General features: G+C 36.8%; 2 protein-coding genes and 2 long non-coding RNA genes across 8 annotated transcripts in view; 2 read left to right on the top strand and 2 right to left on the bottom strand.

The window, feature by feature from the left end:
- LOC138138849 (uncharacterized) overlaps positions 1-24187 on the bottom strand; it is a 206940-nt gene that overhangs the window by 17996 nt on the left and 164757 nt on the right. The gene's annotated exons all lie outside the window — the stretch shown is intronic.
- On the bottom strand, positions 6848-10746 carry LOC138138834 (sialin-like). Of its 5 annotated transcripts, none has more exons than XM_069058930.1 (6): positions 10392-10746; positions 10152-10306; positions 9561-10101; positions 9211-9513; positions 7096-7334; positions 6848-7039 (listed from the first exon to the last, which is right to left on the bottom strand). In XM_069058930.1, the coding sequence occupies exons 1-6, from the start codon at positions 10420-10422 to the stop codon at positions 6890-6892; spliced, it is 1419 nt and encodes a 472-aa protein (XP_068915031.1). In that variant the 5' UTR covers positions 10423-10746; the 3' UTR covers positions 6848-6889. The 5 variants fall into 5 exon arrangements, with proteins under 5 accessions (XP_068915031.1, XP_068915028.1, XP_068915030.1 ...); XM_069058929.1 differs by having other exon boundaries at positions 6852-7039; positions 10152-10348; XM_069058927.1 differs by having other exon boundaries at positions 6851-7039; positions 10152-10746.
- On the top strand, positions 10884-12493 carry LOC138138841 (putative inorganic phosphate cotransporter). The gene is made up of 5 exons (XM_069058938.1): positions 10884-11018; positions 11060-11607; positions 11654-11956; positions 12042-12280; positions 12330-12493. Exons 2-5 carry the CDS (start codon positions 11142-11144, stop codon positions 12477-12479), a joined length of 1158 nt encoding a protein of 385 aa, XP_068915039.1. The 5' UTR covers positions 10884-11018; positions 11060-11141; the 3' UTR covers positions 12480-12493.
- LOC138138854 (uncharacterized) lies at positions 16138-16921 on the top strand. The gene is made up of 2 exons (XR_011162125.1): positions 16138-16714; positions 16763-16921. It is a non-coding gene; the product is annotated as an uncharacterized lncRNA (long non-coding RNA).

Here is a 24187-nt window from a genome sequence, read left to right on the forward strand (position 1 = left end):
ACTTATGATCCACTGCAGATTTGGTGCAAATTTTTATTTTTGTAATAAATCATTAATAAGACTACGTAATGCATACTGTTTGAACAACGAACGACAAGCAGTTTTATTTTACTAATTTTACTCTTCAAAGTCGAAATTAATGAACGTAAATAATTTGACAAGAAACGTAGTAGGCGATATGGGAACAAAAATAAGGTTTTCTATTTTAATTTATTATTTATTTTAATCATACCCTCGAGGAGATCTCGCTATTTATTTTTTAAATGAAAGTGACAAAAGTCAAAAGTGGAGACAGTCAGGTGCTAGTTGAGCCGACAGGGACGCTATTCTGGCGACCGCTCGACGTACTATTATTCCGGCGCGCTAGAAATATTTTTTGACAACTTTTTCGACAGTTTAGGACTTTAGGATATTGAATTGTAATCTAGCCGACAGTTTAAAAAATCCTCCAACTTTGTTCCAAAAATGGTTTGAATATTTTCATTAGAACAAAAGTTAACAGGGGGCACAAGTTTTACCATGCAATTCCCTATGGCAACAGTTAAAAAAAATGCACTGCATAATCAATTCATTTTTGTAATGACGAACTAGAGTTACTAAATTTAGTAACTTTTGTCTTGTGAACACAACTTTTTACCGCGAATTTGGGCTTTTAAAACGATATAATTCTGGGACTGATACCTGTACAGCACTTACGGAGAGTTTTATTTTAGATTAGAATTTACCGAAAAAATATCCGCCACTGCTTCTACAATTTAGTACCTACTTTTCCATTACGTTTCCATTATCTCCATGAGTAATTTCTTTTATTTTGTTAAAAGCCTTTAAAATGTGCTGCTTTGTCTGCTTGCTTACTGATACTCTATTCCCTTTTTGGAAATTCATTCATTTTGGCAGTGACAATAATATGACAATTTAAATCTTTGCCAACTGTCTAATTTGTAGTTATTTTGTAAAAATCTAACAAAAAAAAAGTTTCAGCTATTTCGTCATTAGCAGCAGCAGCAGCAGCAATTGGTATACTTCGTCATTGACAACATGACATCTTGATTCATTTTTTTTTTGTTAGGGCTTTGAAAGTTAAATGTCATTCTAAATAATAGACATTGTAAATAAGTTTTTACAGAGTAATGGTGAAAACAAGTTTCACCAACCTAATTCAATTTGTGATTCAAAATGTGCCAGTAGTAAAAATCACCTTTAAAAATAAAACGCTACAGAGACAATTTACAATTTAGTAGTTTTGTTTCAGTTTTGGTTTGACTTATTCGACTTTGAAAATCGGATAAGCCAATATTAACTTAAAAAATCAGAAACATTTATAGTCATTTGGTCAACGGATTATTACAAATATTTATTACATTTGACAGCTCACACTTTTTTAAATTTACGAAATAAAGTGAATTCTGTTTGAAGTAGAAGTTAAAAATATTTATAAGCATATGCGTTTATAAATAAGACAGCATAAGACAAATATGTACAGTTACGGCCACGGAATTTCGTCAGTTATTTTTGTGTCAATTCGAAAAAACTAACTTGTGTAGCCTAAGCTTTATTGTCATTATGACTGACATTCAAAATTTTTGTGACAGAAGTTCTGTCACGCACAATAAAAATCAAGATGCCACATCAAATATTCCAATGTGGGGTTAGAAATATATAAAACCTGTTTTACAGCTAGTGTCAGTTGAATGACACCGACCCTGGCCGTGACTGTACACATTTTATTCTCTGCTTTTGTTCATGTCTATATCACCTTCATGAGTTTCAATAAATACATAGTTGGATTTAAGATTTATATTTATCACCCTTTTCTGCATTCCTGATGGCGTGAGAATCTAAGACTATAAATAAATCTGTGTGTGGTTCTAACCATGAGATCCATTCCACAATTATTGCGTTCTTTCAGTATATTAAGGGCGGACTGTAGCATAACGAAGAGCGATAAGTTTCATTATAATATAGTGTGGAAACTTTAACTGGAATAATAGTTATTTATGACATAGGTGGATTATTTTAGATGTTACCCACGAGAGGTACACTTGATTTCAAAACTTTCGCGTACACCTATTTTTCGCTGTATTAAATCAAAAAAGTCAAAATGCCTCGACTGACAGAGCAAGACAAAGTTTTGATGCTTTCCAAATTAGAAGATGAGTGGTCCATAAGAAGTGTGGTTGCTACTCACAAGTCATAATAGGCTAAATAAAAGCCCTGTTCTACAAGTAATAAGGAAAGAAGAGGTGGGAACAAGAAGGGACCGTGAGTAGAAGACCGATCATAATTTTTTTAATTGCTGTCAATGTCATCTTTAACCTAATCTCAAAATTACCCATTCACACTGCTTAAATTTTGCAAAATCGTTGTTACTTGATTTTGAATGTGTACGCGAAAGTTTTGAAAGCAAGTGTACGTGTTACCTCGAGTGGGTATTACTTATTAACCTACGTATGCCATACAACGTTTTATCCAATATTCCTAAATTTTTAGATACCTAATAACATAAATTTAAAAAAATTTGTTACACAGTTTAGGACTGGTTTACAAATCTATGAGGGGCATGATGACCAACTCAATAGACCGGGACCAATGGCTTAACGTGACTTCCGAATCACGAGACAGAATATAGCCTTTTTTTTTAAATTTCGCCGGAATTGAACCCTCGCGTCCCTGAGCCGAAACGGACTCCCTTAGGCTATATTCTGCCTAATGTTATTTGTTTATAAATAACAAACAAGGTTTGAAATTTGCGTATTCCAGATTCGTAATTTTCTGTTTAATTTCCTTGAAAATGGAAATATTTGTGCCAGATGATGTACTATAGATATGTATAGATACTATCCATTTACTAAATTCCCGCACTGTCAAAGTATTTGCAAGTTGCCGCACTGCCGTTCCGAGACTAGTAATTTTTACTTTAACGTTGGCGCAAGAATTTGAAAATTCAAATTTGAAGTTAAGTTTAATAAATTCGCTTTCCTTCATTCAAAGTATTACACGAAATAACTGAACAAGAAGAAGATATGAAATGTAAAAGAATACTGTTGACGGCCAGAGAGAAGCAGGGTATTGTTAATTATTGTTGGGAAAGAAGAGAATTAACTCTATTAACATAACCAAACTTTCTTGTTGACGTTTTTATAACTAGATTTTGTGTACAGGCAACTGAAAATGTATCTCATCATAGGTACACTCCAAAAAAAAAATCAAAAATTTGCCACTGACAGTGCGGGAGTTTAATAAACGGATAGACTACGTCCACTGATAGAATGCATTTTTTTAAATATCCTTAGATAACAAAATCCCCAAACCATAACATTAAAATATTAAGAAATTATCATAGATTGTGTTGGTAATATCTTGAAGCATTCGCGCCACTGATTCTCATTGGTTGTTACGAAACCCACGCGAAAAATAAATTATATGACATTTCAAATTTGAAAATGTCAGTTCTGTCAAAGTGGTTTAAGCATTTAGATTTGCGATTTTTCATCTTTAGAGCTTTGTTTTGCGATTCTCTGGTTTTAAAAGTTATTAGTTTTGATCATGTTGCTGTTTTGATCTGTTCCGTTGCGATTTTTTGTTGATTTATTAAAATTTGAGTGCGTGCCTCAAGAATCTAATTACAAACATCGAAAATGATACAGAGGTAATTTTTGTTCATGCATTAAATAGGAGTACATATTAAATAATAATCTCTTGCTTGTGTTTAGCCATTTCCGAAAAAAATTGGATATTTTAATTTCAGTAGCCAGCTTTTTCGGAAATTCGAAAATGTATTTTATTTTATTCTGTACCCTGTATTAATAAAACCTAATATATTACTCCTACTGTACTGAAGTTTTCTTTCGTCTTTCGTCTTTCCTAAGTGCAAACATGCAGAATAATAATAAAACATCACGTGTAAATCTGCTCTTTCCATTTTTTTAAATTTCGCGCCGGATCTATTTGTTGTAGCCTAGAGTGAACATTTTTAGTAACATTTATGTCAAGCAATCTATGAGTGGACAGAGTTTAGTATACTCCATTCTTTATCTTGGTGAGTGGTCTTTGGGAAATTTTCAGCCGTCAAGTTGAATTTAGGGATTTTTGAAAGTTCCAATGGAAAAGTGCGTTGGTAGTTGTTGAAAAATATTCAAATATTACAATAATGTACTTACAGAGACGCCGCAAAGTCTTTCTATTGATTATTTTCTAGGTTAAATTGCTCATGATTCATATGCACAGAGATCACCGAGACATAACCTCAAACGTGTCATCTTCACATCGCATCGTTCTCTAAAATTTTAATAACTTACTCGTACTTGGGAATTTCAAAATGTTCTAGACCGGCCACACACTTTCCGGTCAAATTAGGTCCGGTTTATGGTTTAAGAATCCGGTTAATTTCTCACACCCAAACTTTTTTGCAATATTGCCCGGCACGGGACGGGAATAATGTTCGGTCGGATTGATCGACGACGGACGCCGATAATTTTCATATCGGGAACGGTTAAATTTAAAATTTAAGAATCGATGTGTACGGTTTATATATTTACATTTCGCGACATAAGATTGTGAGATTTGGACATGAATGCTTGACGAAGATTCTGAATTCGAATGACAGCAATGACAGTTAATATTTGATTTACACGACACACAAATTTGGTGAAAAAAGTAAAACTTACAAAGCTATCAATGACTTGCTTGATCGCATCGACCACTCACCAAGATAAAGAATGAAATATAGACTACGTCCACTGATACCGGGTGATCAAGAAGGACTTTGTTTCTTAAAGCTTGTTTGACACGATGCTAAATTTCGTAGTAAATTTGTTAGAAAATGAGAGAGACCCTCGACAGGACCAATGAACGATCAGGATCATAGTCTGTCTTTGTCAGATCCTGATCGTTCATTGGTCCTCTCTCATTTACTAGTAAATTTTCTCAAAAATTTAGTATCGTGTCAAACAAGCTTTAGTGTATAGCAAATGGTCTGCAAACATTTGGTATAAATAGACTAAATTTAATCTTTAAGAAGATTTCAACCCTATATTGGAATGATAATTGATTTTTGCGCTGCTTGTGTTAATTTTTCTTGACTGTATGCAAGACATTGCAGAACGATCTCGTTCACCACAATACTTTAGAGCGAATTAATCAATGACTGTAACTCCTTATGTTGATATGTGCTATATGGATTTTATACAATTCCATTCTCGGAAGGATAAATACCTAGTTAAAATGGTCACGAACCGCCACTGGTTCTGGAAGAAGTTTTTCGCCGTCGAATCCCTTTTTAATTTGATTTGTTCACAAATGCGTTAATTAAAAAAAAACTGATTACAGGATCTTCGACTTCAACCACACCCTTCAGGACAACATTGGTCTTTAATGTCAGAACTAGAGAGTAGTAATCATTTTTTTTCCGAAATCGTCACTAAAGCAAGAGAAATATTGTTTCAGTAACTACATATACCGGGTGTAGAATTGGTTTACGAGACATAGGATTTTACATGTAAAAATAAAGAGTTTCAATTATTGGCTCCCCTAACAATTTTATGGCAAAATACTTGAAATGAAAGTTAAAGAGAATTAAAATTACTGTCTAATTTCAATCCTAGTTTTATTCTAACATCTTGTGGTACTGAAAGAAACGCAAGGAAAGAGTCAACACAAAAATACTAAAAAGTACTACTAGGCATGAAATTTTATTTCTTTCTTTAAATGGTATTACGGAGGGTCTTCTTTAAGAAACTTCCAAGCAATATTTGCTTCAGATTTCCCAGACCGACCAATTTCATCCATAGAAATAATTTGAAGAATTAGAGAAAAGTTTGAACATTTAATGGAAGATACCTTTTCATTCGTCCTGTAGTCCTGTACGAGTTCATTTGAAGGACAGATCAAAAGAAAATTAAATAATAGTGAAACCACCCGACAAATAATTTTAGAAGTCAAATTTCATTGCTAGTACTGCTTTTTTGTGTTTTTGTCTTAACTTTTTTCTTGCCTTTCTTTCAGTACCACAAGATGTTAGAATAAAACTAAGAGTGGAATTAGACAGTATTTTTAACTCTCTCTAACTTTCATTTTAACTATTTTGGCATAAAATTATTAGGGGAGCCAATAATTGGATCTCCTTATTTTTACATGTAAAATCCTATGTCTCGTAAACCAATTCTACACCCGGTATAGTTTGATTGCATGTTACTGTTAATACATTTTTGCATAATTATTAATTAACTATTCCTTCTCTGCTCAAGTGAACAATGTGTGCTACCCACCTATCTTGATTGTGTACCCATTTTATATTAAATTAGGTTAAAATTTCACTATTTCAAAAAAAATTATGCGCACCACGGAGCTAAAGTTTTTTTATCACTACTCTCTGGTTGTAACTCCACATTACTCATGGAAAAAAAAAACCTGTAGTGTGTCAATACACAAATAACAATTTCTTCATTTTCTGTTTGCCTTAAATGTGAATAAATAAGCTAAAGGGGTCTTTGGAAAAATTCTTACGATATTATTTTTTCAACATTCTGGAAGGCTATTTTATAGTAATTCTGGAATAAGAGGCAACGTTAACGGATACTCCTACAATTTTACAACTGCTGTTTAGAAACAATGAGGAAAAATGATATCTATTACGAAGAGATAATTCCGTAACAGTTATTTGTTCGCTGGAGTAAAGTTTCCCTTTTAAAATGGCGTATCAACGTCTTTTCTTTTGAAATTTCTCATCTTTTGTGCTAATCCGTTAAGTTAAAGTGTTTCGACTAACTTCTTATGTTAACACTGCAGCAACATATCGGAAAACTCTTGTTCTTTTAATTTGTGTTTCAGTTAGTTTAGAGGGACAAAATTTCGTTTGACCTAATAGAAAGTAAAAAAGCACAGTATATTTTTATAGATTTTTTGTTGCAGGTTTATTCGGCCGAAGTGGTTGATTCCAAGATTTTATAGTACCGTCGCAGAGCATCACAAAGAAAAAAACTGCTGCAGTTGTTACAAACAGGAGATACCAGTGGAACAGCTTGTATTCCTCCAGAGTTCTCTAAAAGTTGAATTTGTTTTTTATGAGTTAAAACTCGGACTTTTTACGTTACTTACATTAGGCACAACCATGTCGATGAACTGTTTAACAAATGAACCCATAACAACAGCGAGACCGTTGCAAACACCTACCAAGGAACCAGTGTAATTTGGAGATATATCCATGAAGGTCAATCTGAATCCTGGCAGCGCAAAGCCCAGCAGACTAAATGCTATTATGAAGAATGCTCCCACGAGCATACGGTGGCATCCTGCGTACGAAGCCGTCACGAGGTAGATGGCTGGTCCCATGCATCCTGTAACGGTTGCTGTCTTATTATTGTTGTTATTATTACTCAAACCTTCCAAGAGATGAAGGGTACTCAGACTGAACTTTATCTTTACGGATATTGCTACTGATACCGGGCAAAGGAAAGGATACATCTTTCATTCCCCCCCGAGGGAGGGCGGACTTCTGAGGCTTTCCAGAGCCTTTTCAGCCACACTGACGGGAAGATTAGGGATGGGTACGGTGAGGATGGGTGCGTAAGGAAGGTGGTAGGTACTGAGGGGTGAATATTGACCCAGCATACGCCTTATCTGTGATATGAGACCTGTGCTCATATGTGATGGTGTGGGAAAAACACTAAAAAACCCAGACCAGGTCAGGCGGCACTGGGATTAGAACCCGGGACCTCTCGAGTGTGAAGTGGCGCCCTAGGCGTTTGGTCACAATGCTCGGTTAATACCGGGCAGCGTTGCGTCCTGGTATTGTTCGGGATACTCTGTCCGCTCATTGGTCGGCCAATGAACGAGCTGCGTTCGTGTCGCGTTTGGTCCCAACATTCCGATAAATAGGCGACGTCGGCCGAAATTCGTTCACTTTCGTTCACGCTCTAAACGTGTTCGTATCGTTCACTCCTCTCCTCTACCTAAACAAAATAGATTGCAGCTCCGTAAAAGCGAGCTGGACAAAAAGACGACGTGGCTCTTTCGAGATAAGACCCAACCGGCTCATTCCTGAGTCACACCAGCATGGAAGCGACATCGGTCCACCAATCGACACCGGCCCCGAAGATGGATTCGACCGCTCCAGAAGGCCGGTGCTAACCCTACCAAGCATTGTTTTTTATTTTTTATTTGTCCGAATTTTATGTTTTTGTCCTGCTGCACAGTCTCACATAGTGTTTTTCCTTCTTTTTGACTTCCTTCCTGCCCATCTTAGGTTCTACGGGACAGGAAAACTCAATGACCGTGATGGTCTTGCCTCGGAAGTCAAAAAGGACGATGTCCGGCTTACTCACCGAGAATTGTCTTTGTGGTCACGGAGCGAAATTATCCGCAGAGCCGCGTTATGTCGGTCTATGTGCCATAGGCAAGGATTAGGAAGGGCAGTCTGACAGCAAGTGGATCAGCGTGTCAGGATGGATCTTACACGCACGGCACAACGTGTTTGGTGTCGGTGGCTTGAAGATAGCTCGCCGATAAGCGACCGTGTTCAGAACATCAGCTTGGCATACCATGATGATCCTTCCGTCTTTGATTTTAAGCCTGCAGATTTCATTAAGCCATACGTCAGGTCGATCCTGAGGTGTTTGAAGAACACAACTCTGTGGCTTTACACATGTGCTCTCCAAACAGAAGTTGCTCCTCGGCCTCCCTGATATCGATATTGATATCTGGAGCCACCTGTATTTTGCGCATCCAAAGCAGCAGATGCTGGAAAACTGTTCCTTAGCTGTCTTGGAACCCTTAAAGACTCCCTGGGTGGATGGTTAGTCCTTCCCAAGAATACCTGGAGAAATTTAGTCCTTTAGCTCTTGGTCCATCACTGCTAAACAAAAATTCTTGTTTGGATAGACATGAAATGGTTTGAACATTGGAATGGGTCCAGATATCGTCCATTATGATTTGAAACACAATTAATTTGTTTCAAATCACTGTGAGTCACAGAAGAGTGTAAAACATCACACTCGTGTGTCTGTACTGTCCAATGTTGAGTCAACCATGACAGCAGTTGTAGGAAATAAAATACGTTACAAGAACCTCGAAGGCATTGGAATGTCACTACTGGTCTCGGTAATGACGTTACGGAAAATAATTAAACACCACTTAGATCTAGGTACCTACTAGATGTACTGTACGATTTATAATCAAATTATTTGATGAACCATCAACACGATTAACTCTTACCTACGTTTGTGCAAGCCTTTCGCATCGTGACCACATTGACGTATTCTTTGTTGATGGCCCAGTCTGAGAGAACTGCTAAACCCACTGCCGCCATTACCATGAAAAGAAAAGGCGCGGTAACCCAAAATTGTCGTACTTTGAGGGGCAACTTCAAAACGTCGTCTAGATAATGTGTCATGTTACTTATCATGTAGAGCCATAGACACATGAAAGAAGAGACTATCACTATCAAACACCAAACGTCCAATGTAGAGAAAATGCGACAAAAAGGTATTTTTTTGTTTCTGTGATCGACGGTCCCCCCTAAAAGACAATATGAAAACTGAATAAAAGGCGGACACACGACTTACTCATCTCTATGTCGAGGTAGAATCGTTCTACCGGACCGATGTTAGGATCTACGTGTGGATTCGAGGAGGCAAGCAAGTACCAAAGCAAGAACAACCCGAGCGTCATGCCTCCATAGATGTAAAAGGGCAAACTCCAGTCGAGATGGGCGATGATTATGGCTTCGGTGCCGAAGTTGTTAATCACGGCGCCTGCCACCATCCCAATGGAAGCACAAGTTGACAAGGTTGCTCTCTCTCTCCTGGGCACCCAATGAGCTACCATGCTCGCCGCAGCAGGCACCAATATTCCTTGGCTGAGTCCAATGATAAATGTCAGGATTGACAAAAAAACAGCATTGCCTTCGGTTTTTTGAATCAGAACAGGAGTGAACAGAGTACCGAGAGCAGTCAACCCAAGAGAAAGTTCCACGGGGTGCTTCACTCCGTACTTGTCGCACACGACACCTCCAGGAATGTGAGCCAAACCGTAGCCCAGATAGAAGAATTTCATGATGCTGTCAACATCTTTCAAGTCCCAGTTGTACCTTTCGATGTGACGATCCTGCAAAACCGACGTGACAACACAAAGATATTTGCTTCGAGGTACCTTACATCAAACTGAGAATTCGTTCTCTCCCTTCGCAGGTTGACACAAACCTTGCTGTCCTTAGACTCGACGGTCACGTTTGAAGCCCTCTTGTTGGTGAAGAACGGAGCTGTGACCGTCAAACAGTTTCGAGTGATGTACGTTGACACGGTGATGAGACCTAGCAGCATCACCATCACATAACGTCGAGGAATAAGATATCCTATTTTGAGGTTAGGTAAGGCACATCGATTAAATTGTCTTACTTTTTGCTTGACCAGTATCTTCAGACTCCATTTTGGTCGAAAACCGAAACAAAATTTGACAGTTATATGTCCAAACGGTGCCGAAGTTACACTCAGGTCTTCATAGCAACCCATTCTGTGTGGTTACTTGTTTGGTAATGGTAGCAAGAGGTTGTAACAGCAAGAGTGGCAGTAGAGATGAAACTTGCAACGTCTGGTACTTGATAACACATCTTTTAGAAAGCACAAATCAGTCACGTGTTTTCTGATATAACAGAGTAGGTTGCCATGACGATTGAATGGCATGACGTGTTTTTAATGACATCTTATTATAAACATGTCAAAATTCGTTTAGAGCATTTGCAGAAATGGAATCCGAGGATGATCGCAGGTCGGGATGTACACGTAAGTTACTTTCTTCAGCTTAACACACTTGACGTCTAGACAGATTGTTCCATTCCCCGACGATTTGTGATGGTTTTTTTGGCAAGCTGCGTCGGACTGATGAACAATCCTGCTCGGGATTCCCTGAATGTCGCGAAACGCTACTTCATCGACATCAACATCTTGAACGCCACTAAACTCACTGGCCGCAGTGAAGATTGCAAACACCTGGGCCCTACACTGTCCATAGAGCTTCCACAAAAAGTAAAGACCCAAAAAATAATAACTCTCTATTTGTAACGTAGTTTTCAGATAATCGGCACGAAAACCGTCAAGTGGGATCCGAGCTCCCACGTACCTCTCAATGCACTCTTCTTGGGCAGCTACATGATCTCTCATGTACCGTCGGGCGTCGTGTCGGACAAATACGGCGCTAAACACGTTATCGAGACTTCTCTGGTGTTAACTTCTGTCTGCTTGATATTTACTCCGGTATTGGTTCATACCGTGGAACGCAACGCTATTGGGTTGTACCTGGTGACGTTAGTTACGGGGGTGGCACAGGGTTTGACTGTGCCCGCTATGGCGTCGTTCTTGGCTCACTGGGCACCTGCCCGAGAGAGAGGAACTTTGGTCTGCATAGCCCTCGGAGGGTTATTCACTGGGACCATCATTAACAATCTCGTCACCGAGTCCATGATCATTGCTTGCGACAACTGGAGTGTGCCTTTCTACGTGTACGGAGGCATGGGGCTCGGTCTTCTCTTGATTTGGCACTTGATAGTTTACTCTAATCCACATCTAGATCCCCACATCACCTCGAAAGAGCGCTTGTACCTTGATATACAAATGAGTGAGTGGACTGTGCCAATTGGACGATTTTTCATGAGAGTTTTTAGAAGGAACTGTCGACCACAAGAACAAGACAATACCTATTTGTCAGATTTTCACGTCTTTACACGTTTGGTCTTTGTCGATGGTTATATCGGTTGCCCTGTGGTATTGGCTTTTCATTGCGGGCAATCTGCCCCGATTTATGAACGACGTGTGGAAGTTCCACATTAGGAAAAGCAAGATGTGGGCATCGGCGCCTTTTGCCATGATGGTCGTGATGGGATTGGGATTTGGAGTGCTCTCAGATTGGTTGATAAATAATCGTTACGTCAACGTTGTAACCATGCGGAAGGTTTGTACGAATGTAGGTAAGTTGTCGTGAAATGTGAAGAAGAAGTTCCTCAATGTCGGTCAGCAGTCGTAGGTTTCATCTAAATGTGTGTTGGTTTGCAGGATGCATGGGTCCGGCGGTGTACATGTTGACGGCTTCGTACGCGGGGTGCCACAGGGCACTCTCCGAAATACTGGTTATGATAGCGTTGGGTCTGCAGGGTGTCACACTTGCAGGATGCAGATTGGTGGTGTTCGATCTTTCACCAAATTACGCCGGTTTTTTGGTAGCTTTTTGCAACCTTCCAGGCTTTATCGCTAGTACTTTCACACCATCAGTGCTTCATGCATTTCTACCTAACGTAAGTTGAAAACTCAATGTTGTTCTGAAAATTGTAGTTCGACTTTCAGGGGACTGTGAACGAGTACAAGCAGATATTTTTTTTCTTTTTTCTCCTATTAGCACTCGCAAATTTTGTCTTTGTGGTGATCTGCGACGTCAAATTGAAGAAATGGAATCAACCGGAGCGACCTCAAAAACCTGCGATTGTAATTAATTAAAATGTGATAGTGGATTTTTTTTTCTTTCTATACGGTAACAGAACAATAGCAAATACCGAACGTTCTTGGTCGTCAGACAGTAGTATGTGGAAGTATATGAAATATTTTTGGGACCAGGGGAATTGGGCACTTCACAAAATTGTTAAAATATTGCTAAAAACCCTGAAATGCTTTTTCAAATCAACAAAAAAAAACAATAGCCCAAAATAAATTTTCATTTTTGGAGAGGGGTACTTTATAAAAAAGCATATACAGTGCATTTTTTTTAACTGTTGCCATAGGGAATTGCATGGTAAAACTTATACCCCCTGTTAACATTTGTTCTGATGAAAATATTCAAACCATTTTTGAAACAAAATTTGAAGATTTTTTAAACTATCGGATAGATAACAATTCAATATCCTAAACTGTCGAAAAAGTTGTGAAAAAAATATTTTCTAGCGTGCCGGAATGATAGTACGTCGAGCGGCCGCCAGAATAGCGTTCCTGTCGGTTCAACCCAAAGCCAGTCGATTAATAAAGTACCGACACGATTTGACGTTTATATAAAAGGCACGGCCTCCTAGATCCATAAGAGACTCGTCTCTTATCCGGCCTGCCGCATTCGTAGTTCTAGGCATTATTTTTGTTTTATAGGGTGCGCCACAATACGGGGCTTATGTGTTGTACTGGTTGCCTGCCTTGCAGGAAATTATTGTTTTATAGACGTGTTTTCAACAGTTTTAACGCACACATACCTACATCTGACACCTTTTCAAAATCTCAAATCAAAAAGATTTTTTATGAACGGTAAATTTAATTTCAACAATTTTCTTTTTTATATATTTTTTAATTTGTGAATGCAAGTTACAAAAATTTACAATGACAGGAAGTTCTAATTTTTAAATAAGTGTCTCACTCACATTTTACCATGAACAGGACAATGAATTAGTGTATTTCCCGAAAGATTGAGGCCAAGATATTCTTCAAAACAAAATTTATATTTTCCTTTGGAATGCTTGGTAGAATTTCTACTATTATTGAAATTATTGTAAATTGTATAGTTTGCGAACGAGAAATTGGAATTTTAGCTTCTTCACTTGCAATGGGTAGATTGTAAAGATTATAATAATGAAGATTTACGATAGTGCAAGTTTATCTACCTGCTAGTTACTAAAAAAGGAAGCCGAATATCGGCAAAATGCAGATTGTTTGTCCCTCCTGGAATGACTTGCTCATAGCCGTAAATCTTCATTATTATCTATAATGTTTAACCTTCCCAAAACCCATTGCAAGTGAAGAAGCTAAAATTCCAATTTCTGATTTCCAAACTATACTAGACCCACAAATTGATCATTGGGGTAACTTAGCCTTCCTGTATCTTAGTAATAAATTAATTCCAGTAAAGGGATTTTCTTTTTCGAATTTGAATCTTGTAAATGTGACAAGCAATAATCACATCCATGGACTGCCTCCGTTATTTTCATAATTAAGTAGCCACATAAAAAAGCTGTTGCCGCCGTCTCAATTTGAAAATTGGTTCTTGGCAAATAAGTAAAGGAAGACAATTTTTCTAGTTTTTCCAGAGAACTATCTTGCAAGGTGACTGAAATATTTACATTGGTCCTTAAATTTTAGAATCTTGGTAACATTTTACTACTTGCATATTCTGCGGCACTCATGATATTACCAGTATGATCTCTCAGTCCTATCTTCTATGCTGCATTTAAAGTGATATCATTGGGTAGATTATGATAAGAAATGTTAACTTTATGTCGTGAACTAATACAACATTTTTTCTTTGTTTGTGGCATGTTTTTAAAGTTTCGACTGCACTTAGTTTTTCAAATTGACAATTTATTATACAAAATGTCATTATTCATACGTATTTTTAGTTGCATATACTAATATATGGGTCACTTTAAAGTCGCTAGATGGACATACTATACGGGGAATTTTCAAAAACAGACATTTATCGAATGCGACAGGCCGGATAAGAGACGAGTCTCTTATAAATCAAGGAGGCCGTGATAAAAGGCAACCGTAACGATTTTTTTGCTACAAGAGGCGCTGATATCGCTATTGTGACTGGCTTTGGCATGGATTTATTAGTAATATATTACTAATTATTACTAATAAATTACTAATTATTACTAATAAATCCATGGCCAGTCAAAATAGCGATATCAGCGCCTCTTGTAGCGAAAATATCGTTACGGTTGCCTTTTATGTAAACGTCAAATCGTGTCGGTACTTTATTAATCGACTGGCTTTGGCTCAACCAGCACCTGACCATCTCCACTTTTGACTTTTGTCACTTTAATTTAAAAAATAGCGAGATCTCTTAAGCGTTTTTTTACTGTTGCCATAGGGAATTACATAATTGAATGGTAAAAATAATATCCTCTGTTAACTTATGATCCACTGCAGGTTTGGTGCTAATTTTTATTTTTGTAATAGATCATTAATAAGACTACGTAATGCATATTGTTTGAACAACGACAAGCAGTTTTATTTTACTAATTTTACTCTTCAAAATTGAAATTAATGAACGTAAATAATTTGACAAAAACGTAGTAGACGATATGGGAACAAAAATTAGATTTTATATTTTATTTTGTTATTTATTTTAATCATAGCCTAGAGGAGATCTCGCTATTTATTTTTTAAATGAAAGTGACAAAAGTCAAAAGTGGAGATGGTCAGGTGCTGGCTGGTTGAGCCGACAGGGACGCTATTCTGGCGGCCGCTCGACGTACCATCATTCCGGCGCACTAGAAAATATTTTTTTCACAACTTTTTCGACAGTTTAGGATATTGAATTGTATTCTGTCCGATAGTTTAAAAAATCTTCAAACCTTGTTCCAAAAATGGTTTGAATATTTTCATCAGAACAAAAGTTAACAGGGGGTATAAGTTTTACCATGCAATTCCCTATGGCAACACTTAAAAAAAATGCACTGTAGAAATGAAAGGCTCACAAAAGTTTCATATAATCCAAAATCTCTTCAAAAAATTGTAGATCATCCAAAATTGAGCACTTCAAAAATTATTAAAAAGTCGCCTAATAAGCCCAAAACCTTTGAAAATTCACCCAAAAATGTTCTCATTTTCTGAAATTGGAAAAAAATTATATTTGCTTAAAAACCAAAAGATCAATATCCTATATACAGAGTGTTCCAATACTCGCTGCCCAGAAAAAAACTGACCAATGCCAACGACAATCTAGATCTCAAGAATGTAAACGAAGAAAAATTAATAGCTTGCATAACAAAGTTGTAAGACGTCAAAGATCCACCAATTCCAGAAGGGGAACTCCAGGCGTTAATGTGAACAGAATCGGTTGCTAAGCGTATATTATTACATTGTCAGAATAACATTCCTGCCAAAGTGTCAACGTCAACATGTTAGGTTAGGCAGATGTTATTCAAGATGTCACATTCGCCATCTATCATATCAAATCATATGAATCTATTTTTATTTTTTTAAATAAAACAACAATAGTTATTTAAGATATAAGTGTAAAAAGTTATCCTTTATTGCACGAACGGGTTTAAAATACGACCGAGGTACGAGGGAGTGCAACAAAGGAACTTTTTACACGTATGTCTTACAACATTTTATCTACGATCGTGAGATCATCACACCGGATTCAACATAAATTTGTATAATAGATATTTATACACCAAGTGAGTTAAACCAATGTTTATTCAAGAGAAGAATGTTTAGCTCAAGAGCGCGAAGCGCGAGTGAGCTAATTCTTCGAATGAATAAACATTCGTTTAACTCACGCGGTTTATACAATATTTTATTCAATTTTGCGACAGACAGTTTCAATGCACGAATTATTATGAATTATGTAAAATACTGTAACAAAAATCAAGTCTGTGACAGTGGCAACACTTCCGTGACAACCATTTTGCTATAAACAATTATTTTAGTGTCAATAATTTTCGTGAAAAATGTCGAAGTCAGAAATATGCGCCGAAACGAGATTTTTGTTTCGGAAGATGTAATGAATGAAGCACTAGAAGCAGTAGGCAAAGTAGTGCCAGTAAAATCTAAAATATTGTACGAAAAAGAGTATAATTGTTTGTGTAATTGGAGAAATAAGAAGAACGCCCGGGGGTCGACGTGAAGATAAGTTTGGCTTATATTTCGGAGCTATCAAAATCTGTAAAATCATCTTAATTGTGGTCATACCGTTCACAGCTGACGAAAATGTTATTGATTAAGGAAAATGTCGATATAAACAGGTTTGTGGATGTTTATCTATAGAATTTGTGCTAAATTAAGGTTTGTAGATTCCATCAAGTAGAAACATTTTTGAAGCAGCATTCTGTAGGACACAGGGCAAAGAAGTAGAAGGTTTTGACACGGGAAGAACAAGTTCTACATACATACGAGTACATTATATATCTGTTCTTTAACAAAGGCTGAATTAAAATTTTTTTAAATCGCTAGTGAGTTAAATTTTTTTTAACTCACTTTACCGAATAAACAATTGTTTACCTTGGTTGTTATGAAGTTGATAAATACGGTTTAAAACGTCAGAATTGAATAAAATAATTCATTGGTTCAATATTTCATGAATAACCAAAGTCGTTTGAGAACCACGTCGTTTAGCGACCTAAACAATGTTTCCAACAAATTCGATTGTTGTATTCTGACAGTTCTGTGCCATAAAAGCGAGAAATCGTGCTCTAAAACTTTTAGAGAACGATTCCGTCAGTTTCTCTAAACGTCAACTTTGACAACGATTTTTAGTGCAAAAAGTGCCTACTTTTTACGTGATCGTAGATAAATGGTATTATAGTTCTGGAAACAATCTTGTTTATTCTAATGCACGAAAGCTTATCGAAAAAAAAAGGAGAAAGGGTATAACATAAGCCAAAAGGGATTATGGAACGAAAAATAAATACAATCAGAGCAAGTGCTCAAAAGTGGCCACCATTCATTTGCAAGCATAACCGTGCCCGTTGCAAAAGACTCAGTTTAGAATTCGTAACCATTTCAGGAGTAATTGTAGCAAACGCGACCCCTGAATTGTTCTTCTGTAGCAATGGGGCTTCTGTATACAATATTTTTAACGTGGCCCCAAAGAAAGAAATCTAGATGATTTAAATCGGGGGACTGTCATGGATCACCACGACCTATGCATCGATGAAGATATTGTTGATCCAAAATTTCTAGAACTTGTCGACTGAAGTGTGGTGGTGCGTCGTGGTGTTGAAACCAGCCGTTAACACAAAAAAGAAGTGGAAGCAAATTGGGAAGTTCTGTGTTCAAAAATTCTGCATAAATGTCTCCCGTTAACCGTGCAGGAATTTCAAAAAGTCCAACCTAAAGAGGAAAGTTAGCTGATATGTAAACTAATTTCTGTTGAAGACATATCAGTCATACCACACGATTCCCTAATAGACCAGCCCACAAATGTATAGAAAATCGTTCTTGAAATGCTCTTGAAAATAGAGCATGTGGATTTTCTTCCACCCAGATGTGCCAATTATACGCATTGTAGCATTTATTCATCAGAAAATAAAAGATTGTTTTCTTTTAGATTTAAAGTACAGAATTCCCGTCTGGCAGGGTAACCTTTTGGCTGCAAATGCTGCACACGCGTATAATGGTATTGATGTCGTCGTTCAGTCTTCATCACTCGATGTATCGAAGTTTTCGAAATATTCAATTTCTGAGCAACTTCTCTAATGCTTTTGGTACCTTTTTCAAAGGCATCTAAAATAGTCTCTTCGTTCTCAACAGTGCGTACAGTACTGGGAGCACCACCAATCTTCTTTCTGTTTGGTAAAATTTGACCTGTCTCGACTGTTCGTGCGATAACAGAGACGATCGTTTTGTAATCGGGATGATTTCTGTTGGGAAAACGTTGGGCATAAACCCTTGCTGCCTCTCTAGCATTCCGTCCACATTTTCCGTAAATTATCAACATTTCCACATAATTCCCTGCAGAATACATGATGAAAGGGCACGGTTGACCACGACCACGGCGATGGTACCAAAGCAATTTTAAGGGAATAGAATGAAATTTTGACACTGACGTTCCTCAAAAGTTTCATCGTCGGCCAGTTTATTGAAAACGTAATAAACTAATAAAATTTATGCAACCTGGCAACAATTACGAGAAATACACCTTAAAACGCTTTCATTGGTCGAATTAAAACATGTTCTTTTCTTGAATACCGTTAGAAAAAAATTTCTCCACGACCATTAAAGAATGAATGCATTCTTGTTGGATATTCAATGAACGAATGATATCAATTCCGCACCCAGTGACAGAAAATACTAAAACCCACGGCTGTTGGCCAATCCATCCCTCGTATTTACATTCTATCACCGGCAGATCACCAATCGGATGCGTTTGGAAACATAAGTCGCGCATCGCGTAGCAACCGCTAAACGAGGCACAATTTTAATTGTCAAATATTAAAAGTCAAATAGAATTCAATTTTTAAATATTGCTTTTTCTTGGTATAGTCGTGTATAATGGCTATTATTGATGATTTCATCTTCTTGAATAATAGCTATCATTATACGCTCGTTAATGAATGTACTATTCTTTGGGATTACCTATTTATTTGTCCTTTTTTGAAGATTTCTCCTTTTTTCTCTGGGGAGCGAGTTCTGGGACACCTGTATACACTTGGCTTCAAAAAAATCGGGAAATGAAATTTGACCTAGTGTGAATTGGAAATTGAATTTGTCAATTTATGTCAATTTGTGTCTGTTTAACAGTAGTATTTCTGACACATAAGTGCAGTTTTTTAACCTAAATTCTAAAAGGTCGTTTCAAACTATAGAAATTTAATAAAATCTGACAGAACTTTTTCTGACAGTTCCCGTTTTTTTTGAAGCCAACCGTACTATTGGGGACAAAATACTTTTCGGAAGACCACTATGCCATATGGCATATTTCACACAGTTTTCCCTTAGTGAAAATTTAAAATTGCAAACAATTTCCACACGAAGACGAACGAACGGCCTACCCGTGTGAAATGAAAAATTTGAGAAATCTGATTGGCCGACAGCTGTGTGTTTTTATTTTGCACACAGGCCGATGATTAACGATGTCTACCTTTCCGCACAACGGCATAATTATTTTGTTCGCAGCTAGAGTGATTTGCCGAATGATACTTGAAGTTTTAACTTGACGTTTGCATCGTTAACAAATGGAAGAGAGAATAAATATTATCTTTGAGAACGAGAAATTGGAACTTCAGCTTCTTCACTTGTGATGGGTTTAGGATAGGTTGTAAAAATTATAATAATGACGATTAATGATAGTGTTAAGTTTTTGCCTGCCGACGTGCTAGTCTAGTCTACCTGCTAGTTACTAACAAGGGATGTCGAATATTAGCGGTTTTTTTTTGTGGTCGTCGGAAAAATATCGTGTATAACACGTGTTGAAAATTCGATTTCACACTCGTTTGCTTAAGCCACGCGCCTACGGCTTGTGGCTCAATTCTGCACTCTCGTGTGAAATCTTTCATTTTCAACACTTGTTATACCTACAATATACTATTGGTAATCATTTTTCTGTTACTTCATAAAAAATTATGTAAACCAAGATTTAACGTCAAATCAACATTCATGACAATTTCAAATTATTGACTTTTCTCTTGTCAAAAATATGACATCTTCCACCGTTCAAAAATTTAGAATGGTCTCCCCCGCTTCTAAGGGATTATCCATGAGCCAAATTGCCTTGTGAAAACCTTTTCAATATTTCCTCCTTGGAATATCTCATTCAGTGGTCCATTTTTCTGTATTTAACATTTTGCAATGACGAGTCTGATAGTAACAGTCAGTGACAATAGTTGACAGTACTGACAGTAATAAAAAATAAGGTTAACCATCCTAATGCTTGATTTACAACTTTACGTGACTCAAATGACTTTGACGACCAAAGTAAATTGTCCCCAATAGTACTATAGCGGACAATAAATTTAGGCCGACCTGTCATTGGCTTGACATCAAAATGTGAAGCTGGCATTATGTTCAACTAACCCCATTTTCGATTTTTGTCATTCTTGTCGTCGTGACAGCGATAATCAAAATTAAAATTGGAAAAAGAAGCGTGCACCAGAGAGAAGTGCTACCACAAATCAGTTACGAGTATGCTAGTGTGTCATGATCTGTAAGTTACGAAAAGGGCGAAGGAAACGCCAAACAGCTTGAAAAGCTTCAGTTTGACAAACTGACACATCAGTCATAATGACAATAAATGGTCGCTTGCAATTTTGCATTAACTTTTTTGAAATGTCAGAAATTTGCCGGCCTAAATTTATTGTCCGCCATAGTACCGGGTGATTTTAAACGATTGTGACTTTTTTTCGTAGGTTGGTAATACTATTGTTGGTTATTCTGCTTTTTTATGTGATAATTGACATAAACTTAGGCATCCTCGCCTATTTGACACAATTTATTAATACAGAAAATGTCAAATGTCAAAATGTGTTGATTAAGGTATCAAGTTTTTTTTTTTTTTTGCCGTTCCCCTTTCACCTAACAGGCCTATCAGGTACCTTTTACGGTCGGCTTGGTTTCTTTTTTCCTTTGTGGTGCGGCGGGGCTCCGGGGTACTTTCCCCGGCTACCTACGCCCACCCTCTCTCCTCTCCTTTTTTTGGACGACACAACACGAATATCACAACACACAACATCCATGGGAGGCCATCCGGCCTGGGATTTGAACCCTGCTGACCTCGCGGTGGTGTCGGGAGAGTGTCGCTTTTCCTTCCACCACCCTACCGTCAGCCCCTACTAGACATACACACACATCCATGGCCCGGCGGAGTTTCCTTCCTTCGAAAAAATCTTCCCCCTTCGGTGGGATTCGAACCCACTAGCGCCGGGACCGCGACCTCGGAGCACTGTCTCCGACAGCCATGCGGCCACCGAGCTGCCTATTTGACACAATTTATTAATACATAAAATGTCAAATGTCAAAATGTGTTGATTAAGGTATCAAGTTTGCCAAAATAATTTATGAAAAATGTTCCCAACTTAAGAAAAAAAGTCACAATCATTTAAAATCACCCGGTGCATGAGTTAATCTTGATCGTGTCAAGTAAATTTAGGAACTTGGAGATCGATACATTCCCAAACCACGTGTTTTCAATTAATTTTGAAAATGAAATCAAATGAAAGCGACAATGTAAACAACAGATGCTGTTTGTTTCTGATGTTACTGAAATCAAGACGCATTTGTAGAGACTATTTTCTTCGAAAAATTTAAGCCAATCAAAAAGCTCGAATATTTGAATTTTAGCCAATAGCGATCGAATTACAGCGATAATACTGCACTAGTGCAATTATTGATTATTTGCACTAGTGCCAAATTTTCGCGTAATCCTAATTAAAAAATCATTTGGTATTAATTTTATATTTTAAAAAAAATTACGTTTATTTGTACTTACTTATCATGTAAATTTTTCTTAGGAAATAGTCTGCCAAAATATCCTCTCGTGCATGTCAAACTGTCGATAATTTTTGGAAATTTGGAAAATACCGAATTACGAAATGGTGATATTAACTCAACATCCAGAAGATCCTTTTGTTCAACAGAATGAAAGACAGCTTGTAAATATGTGTCGTCTCTCTAAGCATTTATGCCTTAATTTAATAAATAGTTTAGAACCTTACTCAAGTCCACAGAAAAGGGCAACTGATCTTGATTTAAGGTCGAAGGTTAGTCTGCAATTATTCTCAGTGAATAAGGTACCTGTTCCAAATAAGGCCCGCTCGAAAATAAGGCCCACTAATGATATTGACTTAGTTATAGAAATCTCCAAATATACGACAACATAAGCATGAGTGCATAAAATTCGTACAAATGACCGTACCAGATATGTTCAAATTTCGCGGTAAAATAACATTGCAAAGTTCACCCACCAGTGTTGTTAAAAAGCGGGAAAAGTAAATGTAAGATTTTAAGGTATTTACAACAAATTTCTATTTGAAAATATCATTGCAGTATTCCATGGAAAGTTCTTTTTCATTGCATGCATTTATTTCAAATCTGCTTTTAGCTTCTTTTCGTATCATATCTTATACCCTTTAATGTGAGCTGGTTTTAATAAGGCCCGGCAAAGGAGTGGGCCTTATTAACACCGTAGTGGGCTTTATTCTTGAATTATTATTTTGACAGAAAATCAAATAAGGGAAGTTGGTATCGTCCCTGATGTGACACCTGTGAAATGATAAGTATGCGTATGTGCAAGAATTGTTCCGTTTGGTACCACGAATCTTGTATAGGCCTAATAAAAGATAATCATTTGGATTATTTGTGTGGTTCATGCAAGTGAAAGTTGTTTTTATTTAAGTATTCTAGAGGAAAATGATGTTTTATTATCTTTTATCGAAAATTTAATGGATGGGCCTTATTAAGCACGTCGTACGCAATAAGGCCCACAAACAATGTTTTTTTGAAAAAGGAATAACTTCTTCTACCAGAATGATGTTGTTTTATAGTTATTTATGCAACGAGTTTTTGTGTAAATTGGGCTTTTCTAATTGCCCGAGGGAGAAGATTAAAACACGAGCGTAGTGAGGGTTTTAAGGCCTCGAGGGCAATTAGAAAAGCCCAATTTACCCAAAAACGAGTTGCATACAAAATTTTATTGTTTGAAACGACGTCCCTGAAGCTTCCAAATCTTTTAAAAATGGTTTCGCATTTGCTTTTGACAGTTTTGACAAATTTTTCAAGACCTGTCAGAAATGTAACGTTGAATCGTCTAGGGCAACGGTTCGTTATCTGCTCATTTTGCTTTAGGGCAGTTAAGAGGCAGTTTACAAAGGAGAAAAATGAGAATTTATGACAGTTGAAAACAATAAAATAAATATACAGGGTGTCTCAGCTAAGACTTTCGAGCCTAATATTTCGGTTATTTGTCAACGGATTTTTATGAAATTTAAAATACAGATATTTTAGACGGTGAAGGTTCAATTAATAATAATAAAATTACTTCAAGTTAAAAAATGTAATTTTAACACATGTTTCCTTTATTGAAAATTAAGAGCAACTATTATTAGATTGTTAAACATTAAAAAATAGGGGTCTACACAAACAATTAACTAAATCACTCGTTTGATTCAACGAAAAGATTAGATTTTGTTGTTAAAAATTTAATCTAAATTTTGAAGGTATTTGAGCAGTTCCCTTTTGAAACAATTGATGAAAAGTTGCCAAGCAACATTTTGTACATCCCTTAAAATCTGTCAAAAGTGGACGCCCTTTATTAAAAACGTCAAATTGTGTAAATTTATTGAAAATACTGTAAGAAGTTCTTTCTTCGGGCCAGGATGAAAAATTAGCGCGAAATTTTTAGCTTTGTAAATGGTATTCAAAGTGACGTTTCTCAAAATGTCACTCAAACATTATCCACATTAATTTCTCTCGCAATGGCTCTTATACTCACGCCGTCCTTCAGTCAAACACATTTTTGCAAATCAGATAATTGCGGCATTCAAAAGTTACGCGCGATTCTGACCTAATATGTCAAATACTGACATTGACTTTATAATCCTTGATGAAAATCCTGTTTACGCTAATCAAATTTCGGAATTTATACAGAGTGTTTAAATCTTTCCTGTCTGAGATTTCAACGGCCGCAACTGTACATGTTGATATTTTATCATAATCGTAATTTTATACCACTTATAATTCCGCTCGCAAAAAAACGAATCGTATTTTGCGAATTCGTAACAAAA

Source organism: Tenebrio molitor, chromosome 9, assembly GCF_963966145.1.
Source record: "Tenebrio molitor chromosome 9, icTenMoli1.1, whole genome shotgun sequence".
In the NCBI taxonomy this organism is placed as follows: Eukaryota; Metazoa; Arthropoda; class Insecta; order Coleoptera; family Tenebrionidae; genus Tenebrio; species Tenebrio molitor.

Bases quoted from the DNA above. Each gene is read 5' to 3' on its own strand.
- LOC138138841 (XM_069058938.1), top strand. From the start codon at position 11,142: ATGATCTCTCATGTACCGTCGGGCGTCGTGTCGGACAAATACGGCGCT. The intron at 11,608-11,653 runs GTGAGTGGACTG...GAGAGTTTTTAG, and splicing joins GTACCTTGATATACAAATGA to AAGGAACTGTCGACCACAAG. The intron at 12,281-12,329 runs GTAAGTTGAAAA...TTCGACTTTCAG, and splicing joins TTCATGCATTTCTACCTAAC to GGGACTGTGAACGAGTACAA.
- LOC138138834 (XM_069058927.1), bottom strand. From the start codon at position 10,505: ATGGGTTGCTATGAAGACCTGAGTGTAACTTCGGCACCGTTTGGACAT. The intron at 9,514-9,560 runs GTAAGTCGTGTG...ATTGTCTTTTAG, and splicing joins CTACCTCGACATAGAGATGA to GGGGGACCGTCGATCACAGA. The intron at 7,040-7,095 runs GTAAGTAACGTA...TTCAACTTTTAG, and splicing joins TCGACATGGTTGTGCCTAAT to AGAACTCTGGAGGAATACAA.